Raw genomic sequence first — 15,071 nt, 5'->3', positions numbered from 1 at the left:
CTTAGGCTCTGATGCCATGTTGAAAGAAACGATTGTAGTAGAATGGCTTATTGATCCATGATCTCAAGCCCTTTATTTATAATTAAGTGGAAAGTAGAATATTACAAGGAATAGAATTCTATATGAATACAAACTCTAACTTAACTCCTATACAAACTCTTATTAGACTCCTAATAGAATCCAACACAATGTTTGGGGAGGCGGATTGGGGGGGGGGTAGGGCTAATTTTTTTTTTTTTAAAAATTTGGGGGGTATTTCCTTTGGGGGGGGTAAAATGGGGGGGGAAAACTATTTTTTTAATAAAATAATTGTGGGGGGGGGGGGGGGGGGGGGGGGGGGGGGGAAAGGGGTGGTTGGGGTGGGGGGGGGGGGGAGTTTTTTTTATTTATTATTTATTTTTTGTTTGGGTTTTTTTTTTTTTTTTTTTTGGGGGGTTTTTTTTTTGGGGGGTTGGAAAAAAAATTTTTTATATTTTTGTTTCTATTTCAGTTTTAGACTAGGGAAACTTTATTTTTGTTTTTATAAATAAGCATGTAATTCTACTCATTGTGCGGATTTGACATAATGAATTGAATTGGTTTCTGTGAAGAGCCTGTGCGGCTAGGTGTGTGTGCTAACTTCTTCCCCCCCATGTGATTTCTCCCCCTCCCCTGCAGTTCTAAGACCCCTCTCAGTTCATCCCCCTTCTTCCATACCATCCCTCAACTGGTAAAGACCTATGCAATCGTGTACAAGGCTTTTGGATTATTTTTTGTTTCTAACTAGAATATTACACAGTTATCCAATAGTAATTAGAATCATAGATAATTTAGGATTATTTCTTTACTGTAAAAACTAAAGAGGAAGTGTCTACCCAGATTTGGACCGCAGGTGACAGCTTGTGAGGTTTTTAAGTTCATTATTTTAGTGAGATTTTGTTATGAGATATTTCCATAGAATGTAATTGGTTGCCACTGTAAATGAAAGAAATAGGCTGATAGCCAGCTAAGTTGTGATTAAAAAAAATAAAAAATAATAATAATAAAAAAATCAAGGGCTGTAAGATATGGTTCAGAGAATCAGAGGTAATGTGCCCAAGCTTAAGAGGGTGAGAGGCTCAAGGGAGAGGGCAGGAAAGTCAGTCCAAGTTATCCTCTTTCTATTTTATTTCTTTTAAATTGATTTCAGTTTGACTTCCGCTCTGAAAGTGCTAATATGCTGAGGACCATTTGAAAGCCTGAATCCACTGCTAAAATTGATATTCGATTATTGCACAAAGGCCAGAGAATATTAGTACATTGATCCTTCTCATAGTGTTGCTTCTTGATTTTACTAATCTCTACATATTTGGTATCAAAGGCTATCATGCTCCAACCCCACATTCTTCTTTCTCGGTGCCTATCGTGGCTACCCATGAAGATGGATGTGCATAACAGGAATCTTTGTTGAAGAATGATAGAAACTTGAGGATGAGGTTTTTTTCTATGTAGTCTACCAAGGGGGGTGATTGATGAAAAAAAACTCTCCGTTGGTCTGAGGCAGGGGTGCATCTGCCCCGAAATTATGGGTTTATACCAGCCTATTCGGCCATGTTGAAAAACTTTAATTGGGAAAGATATTTTCTGGATTTATTTCTGTATCTCCCATATTTCCTTACTGGTTATGAAGGAGATAGTTATCAGATTGTGTGGGCCCACAGCCAGTGAGCTTGGAGATAATTGACAAGATCTCGGTCCTTCAAAAAACCAAGATCTCACGAGATCTTGGCTAAGATCTGGTAATAATATCCAGTTAACTCGACCCAACTCGAAGGCTGGGCTCAATTTGGGCTGGAATTCAGTATTTAGTCTATTTTAGGCCTTCTAAACTTAATGGTGGCCTTAATTTGTGAGAAAACAAGTGTGTATTTGAGTTTCAACTCAACCCTAACTTTGAAAGTGATCCACTGAAGGAGTGAGCATGCACACTTATAAAACATGAAGTGCACAACCATTACTCGATATAAATGAAAACATAAAGGTTTAAAGTCAAATAATACATTAAACATGTTTAGTGGTTCACAAGTTCACACTACTACATTGGTGTACTTATAAATTATACCACAAGAGTACAAGAGTAAAATCATTGACTAAGCATCTCCTTAAAATCTGCTCTATCAACATCAGCACCAGATCCACCATTGTAGAATATAGTTTGAAAAAAATGAAGTTTGGGAAGAACATTTGGGAAGAACACTCACCTTGCTTCCCCTCATTCCTGGTAGGCTCATTTGCCATCATTGACTTCCCATGCTTGACCACATTCGTAAGAAACTCCAACTTTGGAAAGGCAAGCTTGTCTCATTTGCCGATCGAGTGGTGCTCATTCGCTCAGTCCTTCAATCCTCCAATCTCTACTGGTGTGGAATCTTCTCCATCCCAAAATCCACTATCCATGCTATGGAGTCCCTATTCTCTGCCTTCCTTTGGAAAGGGCGTGAAGCTTCCCACTTCATCCACCTTGTTAGTTGGTCGACCATCTGTCGCCTAACCTCTGAAGGTGGCCTCGGCATTCGTCGGATCTTTAATGTTAACTCTGTTTGTTTGCTCAAGCTCATTTGGAAAATTGCTTCAAAGCAAGATACCATCTGGGTTAACTGAGTCTACTCCTTCCTTCTCCGTTCAGATTCCTTCTGGACGGCCCCTATGCCCCCCAACTCTTCTTGGATTTGGAGGAAAATTCTCTTGCTGCGTCCTCGTTCTCTTTTTTGTTATCTCTACTTCAGTTTCCACTGGCTCCTCTACCTCCTTTTGGCTAGACTCGTGGCACCTGCTGGACAATTCTCTTTTCCCTTTTTGGCCCCCACGCAGTTTATGATACCCATATCCCCAAATCCACCCCCTTGTCTACTTACATTTTTGATGGCTTTTGGACCCCTGCCCCCTCCCTATTCTCACACAGGTTTGGAATTCCCTTCCCACTATTTCTAACTCTCACCAGTGACACTACCATTTGGCTTCCATCCCCTACCAAAACCTTTACCACCTCTTTAGCCTGGGACCTTCTTTGTGCCACAACCCAAAGCCCCCTTGGCCTCCCGTGGTTTTGTTTAAAAAACACATCCCTCGGCATTCTCTTACCCTTTGGAGAGCCCTTAACCTTGCCCTTCCTACCCAATCCTTCCTTATTGGCCGGCATATCCGTGTTAACCCAAACTGCATCCTTTGTTGGAATGACTCGGAGGACCTTGACCACTTCTTCTTTTCTTGCTCTTTTTCCACCAGATCTATAGATCTGGAAAAAAGCCCTATCCTATATTTGGCCCCGTTCGAGGTGATCATTTGGTTTTGCTACTGAGTAGTCTTGGATTCTGAGAAACTTTTCAAATTCTTCCATTTGCGATCGGGTTGGTAACCGCGTGTTTAGTGCCACTGTCCATCATCTTTGGTGGCTTGGGTTGGGTTATGAAAAACCCACTGAATAGAACAATCAACAAATAAGAGAAAAAAAGAACACAATAATTTATGTGGAAAACCCTTAAAGGGAAAAAACCACGGGCAAGAGAGAAAACTCCACTATAGATAAAGAAATATACAAGAGGGAAGATTTTGGGATGAATTACATGTGAAGGGGGATGCATCCTTTTATAGCCTCTCCCCATCCTACCTTCTCCCACATCTACTTGAATTGGGACTAAAACTCTCAACAAAATCCCACTTCTTTTCGATGTGGGATAACGACTCCCACTTCTACTAGATGTGGGACTAAGACTATACAACAATCTCCCACTTGGAGATTAGATTGAGAACCAATTAATCTCCACACCATTTTCTATCTTGCCACAACCATGCTGTCTACGTCTCTGTCAAGCCATACAAGGATCTGTACCAAATGAACTTGTCAGTGTTGATTGCCTTTGTCAATATATCTGCTAGATTCTCTTTCGTGTGGATTTTCTGCATATCCACCCTTCCGTCTTCCACCACTTCACGAACAAAATGATATTGTACTTCTATGTGTTTTGTCCTGGAATGAAAAGCTGGATTCCTTGCAATGTGCAAGGCACTCTGACTGTCACAATACAAAAGAATCTTCTCGTGTTTGTGCCCAAGTTTTTCCATGAATCTTCTTATCCAGATTGCTTCTTTACAAGCTTGTGTAGCTGCCATATACTTAGCTTCTGTTGTAGACAATGCTACAACTGTCTGTAGTTTAGATACCCCACTCACAGCCTCCTCCCGCAATTGTAAACACATAGCCAGTAGTGGATCTCCTTTTATTAAGATCACCTGCAAAATCAGAATCAACATATCCTCTGACAGTAAATTCAGATCCTCCATAACATAGAGCAGCATCCAAGGTTCCTTTAACATATCTTAGGATCCTCTTCACAGTAATCCAATGCTCTCGTCTTGGATTCGCCATGTGATGACTAACCACTCCCACTGCATGTGCAATGTCTGGTCTTGTACATATCATATCGAACATCAAACTCCCCACTGCTGATGCATATGGTACTCGAGACATCTCCATCCTCTCTGCTTCATTGCTAGGACACATACTTGAGGATAACTTGAAATTAACAGGAAGCGGGGTAGAAATTGGCTTACAGTCTTGCATATTGAAGCGGCGCAAGTTTCTTTAAGTAACTCTTCTGAGATAGTCAAATCTTCCTGTTATTTCTGTCTCGGTGAATTTGCATCCCTAGAATCTTGTTTGCGGGCCCCAAGTCCTTCATTTCAAATTCCCTAGCCAATTGAGCCTTTAATTCTATGATATGATTTTTGTTGGGGCTTGATACCAACATATCATTAACATACAATAGCAAAATAATGAAGTCATCACCACCAAACCTCTTGCAATACGCACAAGGGTCTGAAGCAAATCTGTTGTATCCAAGGCTCAATATGAAGAAATCAAATCTCTTACACCAACATCTTGGTGCCTGTTTTAAGCCGTATAGAGATTTGTTCAACCTGCAAACCAAGTTCTTCTTTTCTGGTTCTTCAAAACCTTCTGGTTGGAGCATATAGATTTCTTCTTCAAGATCTCCATGAAGAAATGCAGTTTTTACATCTAATTGCTCAAGATGTAGATCAAACGTAGCACAAAATGCCAGAATCATCCGGACAGTGGTAAGTCGAACCACTAGAGAAAAGATTTCTGTAAAATCGACACCTTTCTGAGCATATCCTTTGATCACCAATCTTGCACGATATCGCTCTACTTGATCATCACTGTTTCGTTTGATCTTGTAAACCCATTTGTCACCAATGGGCTTCCTTCCGTGCGGTAAAGGTACAAGCTCCCACGTCTTATTCTTATTAAGAGCTTCTAGTTCTTCTTGCATAGCCGCCATCCAAAGTGATGCTTCTGAGCTATCAATCGCTTATTTGAATGTTGATGGTTCCCCATCTTTTGTTAGAAGACAGTATGCAACATTGCTTTCCATAATATAATTAGACTGCCAGGTTGGTGTATGTCTTTCACGAGTTGATTGTCGAACTTCTACAGTTGTAGACTCAACTGGTACTTGTTCCTCATTTTCTGATTTTGCTTCAGAAGAATTTTCTAGATTGGATTTCTCTTCCTCCTAAACTGTTGTACTCTCCGGAATTTCTATTGAAGTACTAGTCACATCTTCCTTCTGCAGCTTATCTTCTACAAAAATGACATCTCTGCTGATGACGACCTTTTGGGCAGTGGGATCCCACAGTCGATACCCCTTGACTTCATCAGCATATCCCAAAAATCTGCACTTTCTGGATTTTGGATCCAATTTCGAAATTTCTTGGGAATGATACATCACATACATAGGACTCCTAAATGTGTGCATGCGTGAATAATCAACTGGCTTGCCAGTCCACATCTCCATCGGTGTCTTCAGATCAATCGATCTTGATGGTGATCGATTAATCACATAGCAGGCAGCGTTTACGGCTTCTGCCCAAAAGGACTTAGCCATACTGGTAGTTCTTAGCATGACTCTCATTCTTTCGAGTAGAGTTCTATTTATCTGCTTTGCTACTCCATTCTGTTGAGGAGTGTAAGCCACCGTGAATTGTCTTTTGATGCCTTCTTGATTACAAAACTCAACGAAGTCATCCCCTGTATATTCTCCGCCATTGTCCGTCCTGAGGCACTTGATTTTCTTTTTCAGTTTCTTGTTCAATTTGCGCTTTAAATGTTTTGAAAACACATCTGACTTCTTCTTGATAGGAAACACCCAACATCTTCTGGAATAATCATCAATAAAAGATACAAAGTACCTTGCTCCTCCCAGAGATGTAACATGTGCTTGCCAAACATTAGAATGAACTAATTCCAGAATACTTTTACTTCCGGAAGCAGATGCATTGAACTTCAATCTATGCTACTTACTTGTAACACAGTGCTCACAAAAGGGTAATGAAACCGTTGTGAGGTTCGGGAGTAATTTCCGTTCGGCGAGAACCATCAACCCTTGCTTTGACATGTGGCCCAATTTTTGATGCCACACTTTTATCATCTTTTCCACAGTACCGGTTGATGCAACTGATGCTTCTGCCTCCAGACACGTTTCTCCCATTAATTTGTACAAATTTGCAGTGCCCCTTTCAGCTTTCATTACAACTAGCGCTCCTTTGACGATCCTCATCATTCCATTTTGGATGCAGGTTTTGCACCCAATTTCATCTAATTGCCCCAAAGATAATAAATTCTTCTTTAGGCTCTTCACATGCTGCACATTTTGAATAGTGCGTATCATACCATCATACATTTTCAATTTGATGGTACCAATTCCAGCAATCTCCAAGGCATGATCATTTCCCATATACACAGACCCTGTAGAGATAGGTTAATAAGTGTGAAACCAATCTCTGCGAGAGGTCATGTGCCATGTTGCTCCCGAATCCAAGATCCAAGCATCAGTGAGCTCCAATCTATCCTTGGATATTGTTGCTGCTTCGCTGTAAAGAATATCTCCTTCAGCAACGCACCCTTGAGATGTTTCTGCCTTATCTACACCATTTTTTAATCAACACTCATTTTTGAAGTGTCCCCTTCTGCCACAATTATAGCACTTGAAATTCTTCTTATCCTGGATTTTGACCTCCCTTGATTGTGACTCCCACTGGAATCACGTTCCATTGACTTTCCTCGCGTCATAGACAGAACTTCTGCTTGTTGTGAGCTTGCCTGCCTATCTTCCTTGCTTTTTCGTTGAGTTCGAAATATCAAATTTCGTCTTTTAGATTTGGATATAGAATATTTTCTTCTTCAAGAATTACAGTAGCGACATCATCAAATACCAGATAATCAGAGAGGATATTACTGGTTAAATTGATGATGACTCGGTCATATGAATCTGGAAGACTTTGGAGTAAAATTTCAGCACGTTCCTATGGCGTAACATTATGTCCCAACGTTAAAAGTTGAAAACATAACGAAGTCAGAGTTTGTTTGTGTTCTGTAACTGATGTAGATTCTGACATCCGTGAGGTATACAACTTTCTCTTCAAGAAAATTTTGTTGTAAAGTGACTTGGCATCATATAATTTGATGAGATGATCCCAAACCTCCTTAGCACTTTTCTTCTCTTCTATGCCCACTAAAATATCATCAGATAATGCCAGATGCAAATTGGAAAGGGCCATTGCATCTATTCTGTTCCACTTTTCGTTATCTGTGATCTCTGCCGGTTGATTATTGATGGCTTCCAGTCAGTTATCCTTTATCAATAATGTCTTCATCTTCATCTTCATCTTCCATAATGAGAATTTTGTGCCGTCAAACTTGCTGATGTCAATCCTTGCTGCCATTGCTTCTATCATGAACTGGTTGTTGACTACGAATAACTCTCACTATTTCACGTGAAAAATATCTCCTCAGGTTACTTCCAACTGGTATATTATTGAACCAAAATACACCAGGAAAATTTACAGGAAAGACTGGAGGGACACAACCGGTCCGCTTAAATACCAGACTTATTAGACAAAATTTTTCTAGACATGCACTTAATCATCCAATATACCTTTTTAGGATACCCAAAAAGAAAACAAACACGTGAATAATGACTTCAAAAAATTTCTGCAGCACTTTCGTAGGATGAAAACAAAACTTGCTCTGATATCACTATTGGGATATGAAAAACCCACCGAATAGAACAATCAGCAAATAAGAGAAAAGAAAAACACAAGAATTTCTGTGGAAAACCCTTAAAGGGAAAAAACCACGGGCAAAAGAGAAAACTCCACTATAGATAAAGAAATATACAAGAGGGAAGATTTTTGGATGAATTACATTTGGAGGGGGAGGCATCATTTTATAGCTTTTCCCCATCCTACTTTCTCCACATCTACTCGAATTGGGACTAAAACTCTCAACAAACTTCCACTTCTTTTCGATGTGGGATAACAACTCCCACTTCTACTAGATGTGGGACTAAGACTATACAACACCTGGTGGGAGCGTAATATTCAGAGATGGACTTCCAAATCACGCTCGAAAGATATGATTTGAATGCCACCTATTTTGATGTTTCTTCTAGACTTGTAATTTCTCCCCATCCCCTAATTGCTGATACCCCAACGAACAGGCTTATTGTTGTCTCCTGGATTCTTAACCTTCTTTCCGGTCTTCCCTTTAAAAGGCCTCCTTGTCTTTGTTTGTTTCTCTTTGTTAATTCAATTATTTATTCATCCAAAAAAAATAAATTTGTTGATGCAACCTAGGTAGAGATTTGACCAACTTTCTAGTGAAAAATACGGCCAAAAACATCAAAACTAGCAAAGGCAGGAGTGTTGAGATGAGTCGAGATCTTTACCGAGAAGTGGTATTTTTAAAACTGGGTTGAATTGAGATCTTGAGTTGACAAAGATCTTTTTTTTCCCTAGGTTCATCTCGATTCGCATGAGATCTTGTCTTGAGGTCTCAAAAAAATGAGATCTTGGCTGAGATCTCAAGAGACCTCAAACCATGATTCATCCAATAGAGTATCTGGATTGCTGGGGTAAGTTGAAGCCTCCAGCTATTTTGGAGAATAGAGCCTGTGGTCTCAGCAAATACCAATGTCATATTTTTACATGGCAATTCTAGAAACTAACTTTTGTGCTTCCTGAGTGTACTATCTGTCTTTTTCGTATTTGTTTCATCAACAAACAACTCCAATCATACAGTGTTACAGCCATCACTATAAAGGAAATTGGATGTATCTGATAATTTTATTTAACAGGATGCAGTTCTAGGAAATATATAGCCTTTCTGATAAAATTAATGTTCAAACATGTTATGTGTTGGTGGGTTGGTTGCTTCGTATGTGTCCTGTATTTTAGAGAGATGATGAGCTGTATTCTCATATTGTTTCAACCACATGCTCTAAATCTTGATTGTAGGTTGCTATTGGCTCACCAAAATGAAAGGGACTCAAGAAATGGGGGTCAATGGCAACCTCCAAAAAATCTGGGGAAAGTCAAGACTTTTTAAGTGAATTAAAGTTTTGAGACAAAATAGTACACTAACTTGAAAACGGGATCTATGTGGAATTTGAGAGTTGAAACTAGTCAAATTGACTTCAGGGGATTAGGACTTGCTCGTAAACTAATGGGAAAAGAGGTATCAATTTCAAAGTGCCTCTTTCTTGACCTCTTGACTTATGCAACTCAAGGATCATGCTCTCTTGGATGATTTTAGTTCATAACACAAGGCACTAACTAGAATTAAAGTCCAATTTCTGTTCCAACTAATGCATGGCCTAACAGTTCCATCAGTTTTTGTGAACAAATGCTGAAACCAGATCAGGCGCAAGACAAGAATCACGCTGGAGTTTTGATTTTGTTCTCTTGGCGGGGAAGATAATAGCAAGGGCACCTCTATGGTTAAAATCACTTATGTGTCAAAAGGGGGAGGGAGAGAGACAACAGTGAGAACAGTAGTGGGGAGTTAAAAGAGAGCAATTATACCAGGGAGAGGGAGGAGGGACTGGTAGCCAACAAGCTTCCCTGGCCTCACAGGCACATTGAAAAACGTAAAGACAATTCTATTCTATTCTACTTAATTGGTAGGATTACTCGAATGTAAATAAGATAAAACTCAGGTCTACTTTTCTAATATAAAAATAGAACTCACTTAGGAAAGTAACACCAGAACTAGGAAACCTATGTATCTAGAACTTCTGTACAAAACAAACAACAACCACCATTACCTTGTCCCAACTAAATGAGGTCAGCTACGTGGACCCAGAAGAAGCTGAGGTAGTACCATAGTAGTATATATATAAAATGAAGAAAAGAATGGATAATAATTAAAGGAAAAAATGAAACCAATAGTCAAAGCAGCATCTTGAAAACATCCCCTTAGATGGGGTTAGGAACACAGGTCCTCCTCCTCCACAATGCTCTATCTATGGTCAAACTAGGATTGAGGCCAAGCCCATGCATATCCTTTCTTACTACTTCTCCAATAATCATTTTAGGCCTGCCTCTACCCTTTTTGGTTCTGTCACACTGAATCTAGGTTCTCTTTCTTAGTGGTGCATCCATTGCTTTCTATTGAACATGACCATGGCACCTCAAGTGGCTCTCTTGGAGCTTGTCCTGAATTGGTGGAACTCTTAATTCTGTTTTGGTACCTATCATTCCTTGCTCGATCTCTCATGGTCTTCTTACACATCCTCCCCAGCATCCTCATCTCTGCTACACTCATCTTATTTAAGTTGTTCTTCTTAACTGCCAAACATTCTGCTCCATTCGTCATGGCTGGTCTTATTACTGTCTAGTAAGATTTCTCTTTAAGTTTGACAAGCATGTGTTTGATTGTTTGTAGCATGACACTCCTGATGCTCCTTTTGACTTCAGCCTGATTTAATTCGGTGGGAGACATCACTCTTTGTATCATCACTTTGTTAACCATTGACCGCACGTATCTAAAGCATTCACTTTGCAGTAGCTGTTGTTCCTCAAGTTTTACCACTTCATTGCTGCTCGTGGTTTGACCAAAATCACATCACATACATTTTGTCTTTGTTCTATGTAGCATGAAACTTCTTGATTCCAAATTTTGATCTCCAGAATTCCCTTCCATCGTTTCATTTATCACAAAAAATATCATCAGTGAAAAGCATACACCAAGGTACCTCATTGTGGATTCGTCTATTTGAGTTATCAGTAGTGAGTGCAAACAAATCAGGGCTTAGAGTTAATCCCTGGTGTATCCAATTTTAATAGGGAAATGACTACTTTGGCCCTTTGCCATCTTAATAGGACTTAGCTATCTCCATGATGTTACTTGAGCTCATTTTTTTCTCTAGCACATCCTAGATATGCTTTCTAGGTACTTGTCATAAGCCTTTTCTTGGTCAATAAACATCATATGAAAATTCTTTTGTAGGCTCTAAAAATCTCCAAGCCTCCTTGAAAGGTAAAAAACTTCAGTTGTGGATCTTTCCTGGTATGGAACTATATAGGTCTTTGATATGAAAATATTTCTTCTTAGATGTGCTTCGATGATTTGTTCCATAATTTCATGGGATGGCTCAGAAGTTTTATTCCTCTATATAGGACTTCCATATAAAATATAATTAAATATTAGTACCCCAAATTGCATGACTGGTTTATAAAAATTTGGTCATTTCCTTTTTCTTTCTGTGGTTGCCCTGGATAGCACAAAATTTAGACTTTGATGCTGTTCTGTGGTCATTTTTCTGGAATATTTCTCTGGTATTATGCTTAGTCATTATTCCATGATATGTTGGACCATGAAGCTTAATATTCTTTCACAGTATTTTGGTACTATTCCTAGTCGGGATGAGTTTATGTCCTAATGCTAGCAGAGCAGGTACTTAGGATACTGATTAATCTTGTACTCTTGTTGTTCCCTACCTCTTCTATTTTCAGTTTTGTCTAATGTCTCCTTTTTTTGGTTGGTTGAACCCATTATCTGAATAAAAGTGATCTTTTAAGAACTTTACGTTCTTTTATTTGTTTAACTTCATGTATTAACATTCACCATTTGTATGTTAAGGCTTGGCAGAGTGCAATGAGATATGCTATAAAGATCCAGTCTTAAAGGATCATCAGTGGAGTGCATATATTGATCGTTCACCAGGAGCTGATACTTATTCAATGGTTAACTCTTAAAACATATTTCTGTTTTTAGCATCTGCATCACGCTGTTGCATGTAAGGCTAAGATATGGTTCCATACCTGCATTTATTGTCTTTGGTCTCTCATTGGTTGGAACCTACTACAACACACACACATATATATGTTGTGATATGACTGATGTTTATTTTGTAATCTGAAGTATTAACAAACATTCACTCATTCTTATGTTAACATCAAGTAGACAGATCATGTTGGTCTGTCATTACCAAAAACCCCAGATCATATTGGTCACTTTAATCTCTCGCCTAATAGTATAATTACTTGTAGGATACTAGGATATCATGCATTGTTAAGAATTTACAATTTACAACTCTTGCCATCTCCTGCATGTGCTGAAGGGCACGTATATGTGGATGGTAGGCTTCTTCTGTGTAACAACCATTCTTAGGACTGCCACCACTGGCTCTTAATTGCTACTAAATTTTAATGACACCAAAATTGTTCACACTTGCAGTGGCTTCTTGTGTTGCCTTCCCTTCCTGTATGTTTAATGTTGACCTTGGCCAGTAATCCTTGTCTTTACTGCAATATAGTTGGTTATGGATTGACACCATACCTCACTAAATCACCATTGCACATCTCCCTCATCATTTGCGAGGTGTAGGCACGGTTATATTCCAAAGTGGTCATTTTCATGCCCTTTGGACTACTCTTGCTACCATCTTTTCTTTCACCTGTCCTTTAGCATCAGTTCAATGGAGTTTGTTGTACATGATGGATAAAAGAGGTGGATCTTCTTGCATCTTGTATTCATAATATCTCTCTGGTCTTCTTGTAGTTTGAATCATTAATGTTTCTTAGCCCTACCTCCAAGGCTTTAACACAATTTGCTTCAATTCCTTGTAGAAAATGATGCATCCAAAGATTTACTAGAGTACTTTTTTGACCATTATAGCTGACCATGAAGTTGATGAGGGACTGTCCTGTAGGTCCAGTCCACCCATTAACTATAATAATAATTCCATATGTTTCCCACCTTGGCTTTAATGTGTCAATGTAGTCTTCCAAGTCTTTCTCCTTTGGCAAGAATACGTCATTGACTCACATGGGGTGGGCCCCTTGCCTTCCTTGCAGTTTGAAGCATGGCCTGATAGATTGTTCCCTGAGCAACATTGGTTGGGATGTTATTGTAGAACCCAACCTTGCTAAAAGCATCCTGTGCTGATTTTCTTTACTACTGTTCATTTGAAAGATGATTGCTCAACACTTGATAGCATGCTTGTCGAGGCGACAAGGCTATGCTAGGCGATAGAGGGCAACGCATACCAAGGCAACACCAAGCAAGGTGACAGGCGTCTCCTAGGCGATAAGACAACACCAAATTGTCTTGACCCAAAAATGGGCCAAGGTGACAAGGCAGCCGCCTAGGTGCGCCTAGGTGGACACTTTTGACAACCTTGCTTGGTAGTAATCTTGTTGCCTAAATATGGTGTGACCTTTGATGAAGAACAAGATCTGGGGAAGGTGCTTTTCTGAAAGGAGGTTGATTCTGCTTCTCTCCATGTCTATGCTTTTTCTTCCTCTCACTTCCACGCTCCATTGCTGCTGAGTCAAATGCACCAGCTCCTCAAGCTTTAGTGGCCCCTCCAGAATTGAACGTATTCCCACAATATCAACACTTGGCCTTATTTTTTTCCCATTGACACTGGTTCTTCAAGTTGCTATGCTGTCTCACCATGGCCCCCCATTGTGTAGAAAATCTTTTACCTTTTTTACACAATTACTTTAAAAAGAAGTAATGTGTTGATAACTTAATATATTATTTAAACCTATAACTGGTTACTTGGGAGTGATTGAGTGAAGTAAACTAAGTTTTACAGTCTCAGCATCAGCAGCAACTTTGGAGTTAGGAACAGTAACAGCAGATTTTGAACAAGAGAAGAAGGTTAGGGATAGGTTAATTTAGCTCTCAACGGCAAGGTCCCTTCAGCCCTAGAAGCCCAAGCCCTAGGTGTTTAGCTCTCACAGCAAGGGCCTAGTCCTTCTCATCACTCATGCAAAAGAGACAAGAGAACGGCAGCAGCAAATCAAAGCTTTTTCAAAAAGTTCATCATCATTCTAGGCTATGAATGGCCAATTACATATAAAGGTTTGGTCAAGAAAAGTCGAAGCTCCTAAATACTAAGATAGGAACTAAGTGATGCTGAGTTATTTAGCCAATATTCTCAGCAATAACAAAATAGAAACTTCCTGATCTGAAATTAGAAACTAAGAGTTACAGAAACTACTAAACTTTACAATTCAGCCACAAAGCCATGTGCACGAATAACTAAAATAAATTCTAACTTTTAGAATAGGAATGACATAGAACTTGTAACTAAATAATATCTTCAGTCTTCTAAAGGGCCTTCACATGATCTGGTCCTGGGCAACAAAAGATCTTGTAGTATCATTCATACAAAGGCAAAATAATAGCTGTGACACACTGACACTGTCCACATGGACAGTGTTTTGGCCTCTTTTTGGCCTTTCTAGAATACCTGCTGGACTGGTTTGACTAGTTCCAGTTGATCTAATTGAAGCTGGAAGTGTTCTGCTTGGGTTCTATATCAGTACATGTGGCCTATTACTCTATTAGACATTTCTCATTGCTGCTTCACTAAGATATACGTAAGTGTCACATTAGGTGTATTTCCTCTTGATAATGGTTGTTAATCTAAGTTATTTATGGCTTTAAATATTGTTGTTTGAAGTCTGAAGCATGCATTAAATGTAGGCACCTGCACGGCTTTTGGACTCATTGTAACCATTTCACCTGATCAACAATTATGGTTTATTTTCTGTGCACAGGAATGCTTCCATGCTTGTGTAGCTGGATGTGGTTACAAGGTCAGTACATGGGAATTGGTGAATTTCCAATTGGATTCACTTGTTTACTGATATATTCTTGCAGAAAGTAAAGACTTTTTGGAACACATTCTGATTTGGTACTCTTAAAGATTTTTTCCTGTTACACTGATCGTTACCTG

General features: G+C 39.3%; 1 protein-coding gene across 1 annotated transcript in view; it reads left to right on the top strand.

Moving 5' to 3' along the window:
• LOC149004661 (uncharacterized) overlaps positions 1–15,071 on the top strand; it is a 32,028-nt gene that overhangs the window by 14,485 nt on the left and 2,472 nt on the right. Inside the window, exons 3-4 of the mRNA XM_089168172.1 lie at positions 11,960–12,063; positions 14,893–14,931. Of these exons, the coding sequence (XP_089024298.1) occupies positions 11,960–12,063; positions 14,893–14,931 (143 nt within the window). The remainder of the gene's footprint in view (positions 1–11,959; positions 12,064–14,892; positions 14,932–15,071) is intronic.

This window comes from Hakea prostrata, chromosome 9 (genome assembly GCF_041222555.1).
Source record: "Hakea prostrata isolate BN-2017 chromosome 9, UWA_Hpros_2, whole genome shotgun sequence".
Classification (NCBI taxonomy): Eukaryota; Viridiplantae; Streptophyta; class Magnoliopsida; order Proteales; family Proteaceae; genus Hakea; species Hakea prostrata.
This window is presented reverse-complemented; position numbering and strand designations above follow the sequence as displayed.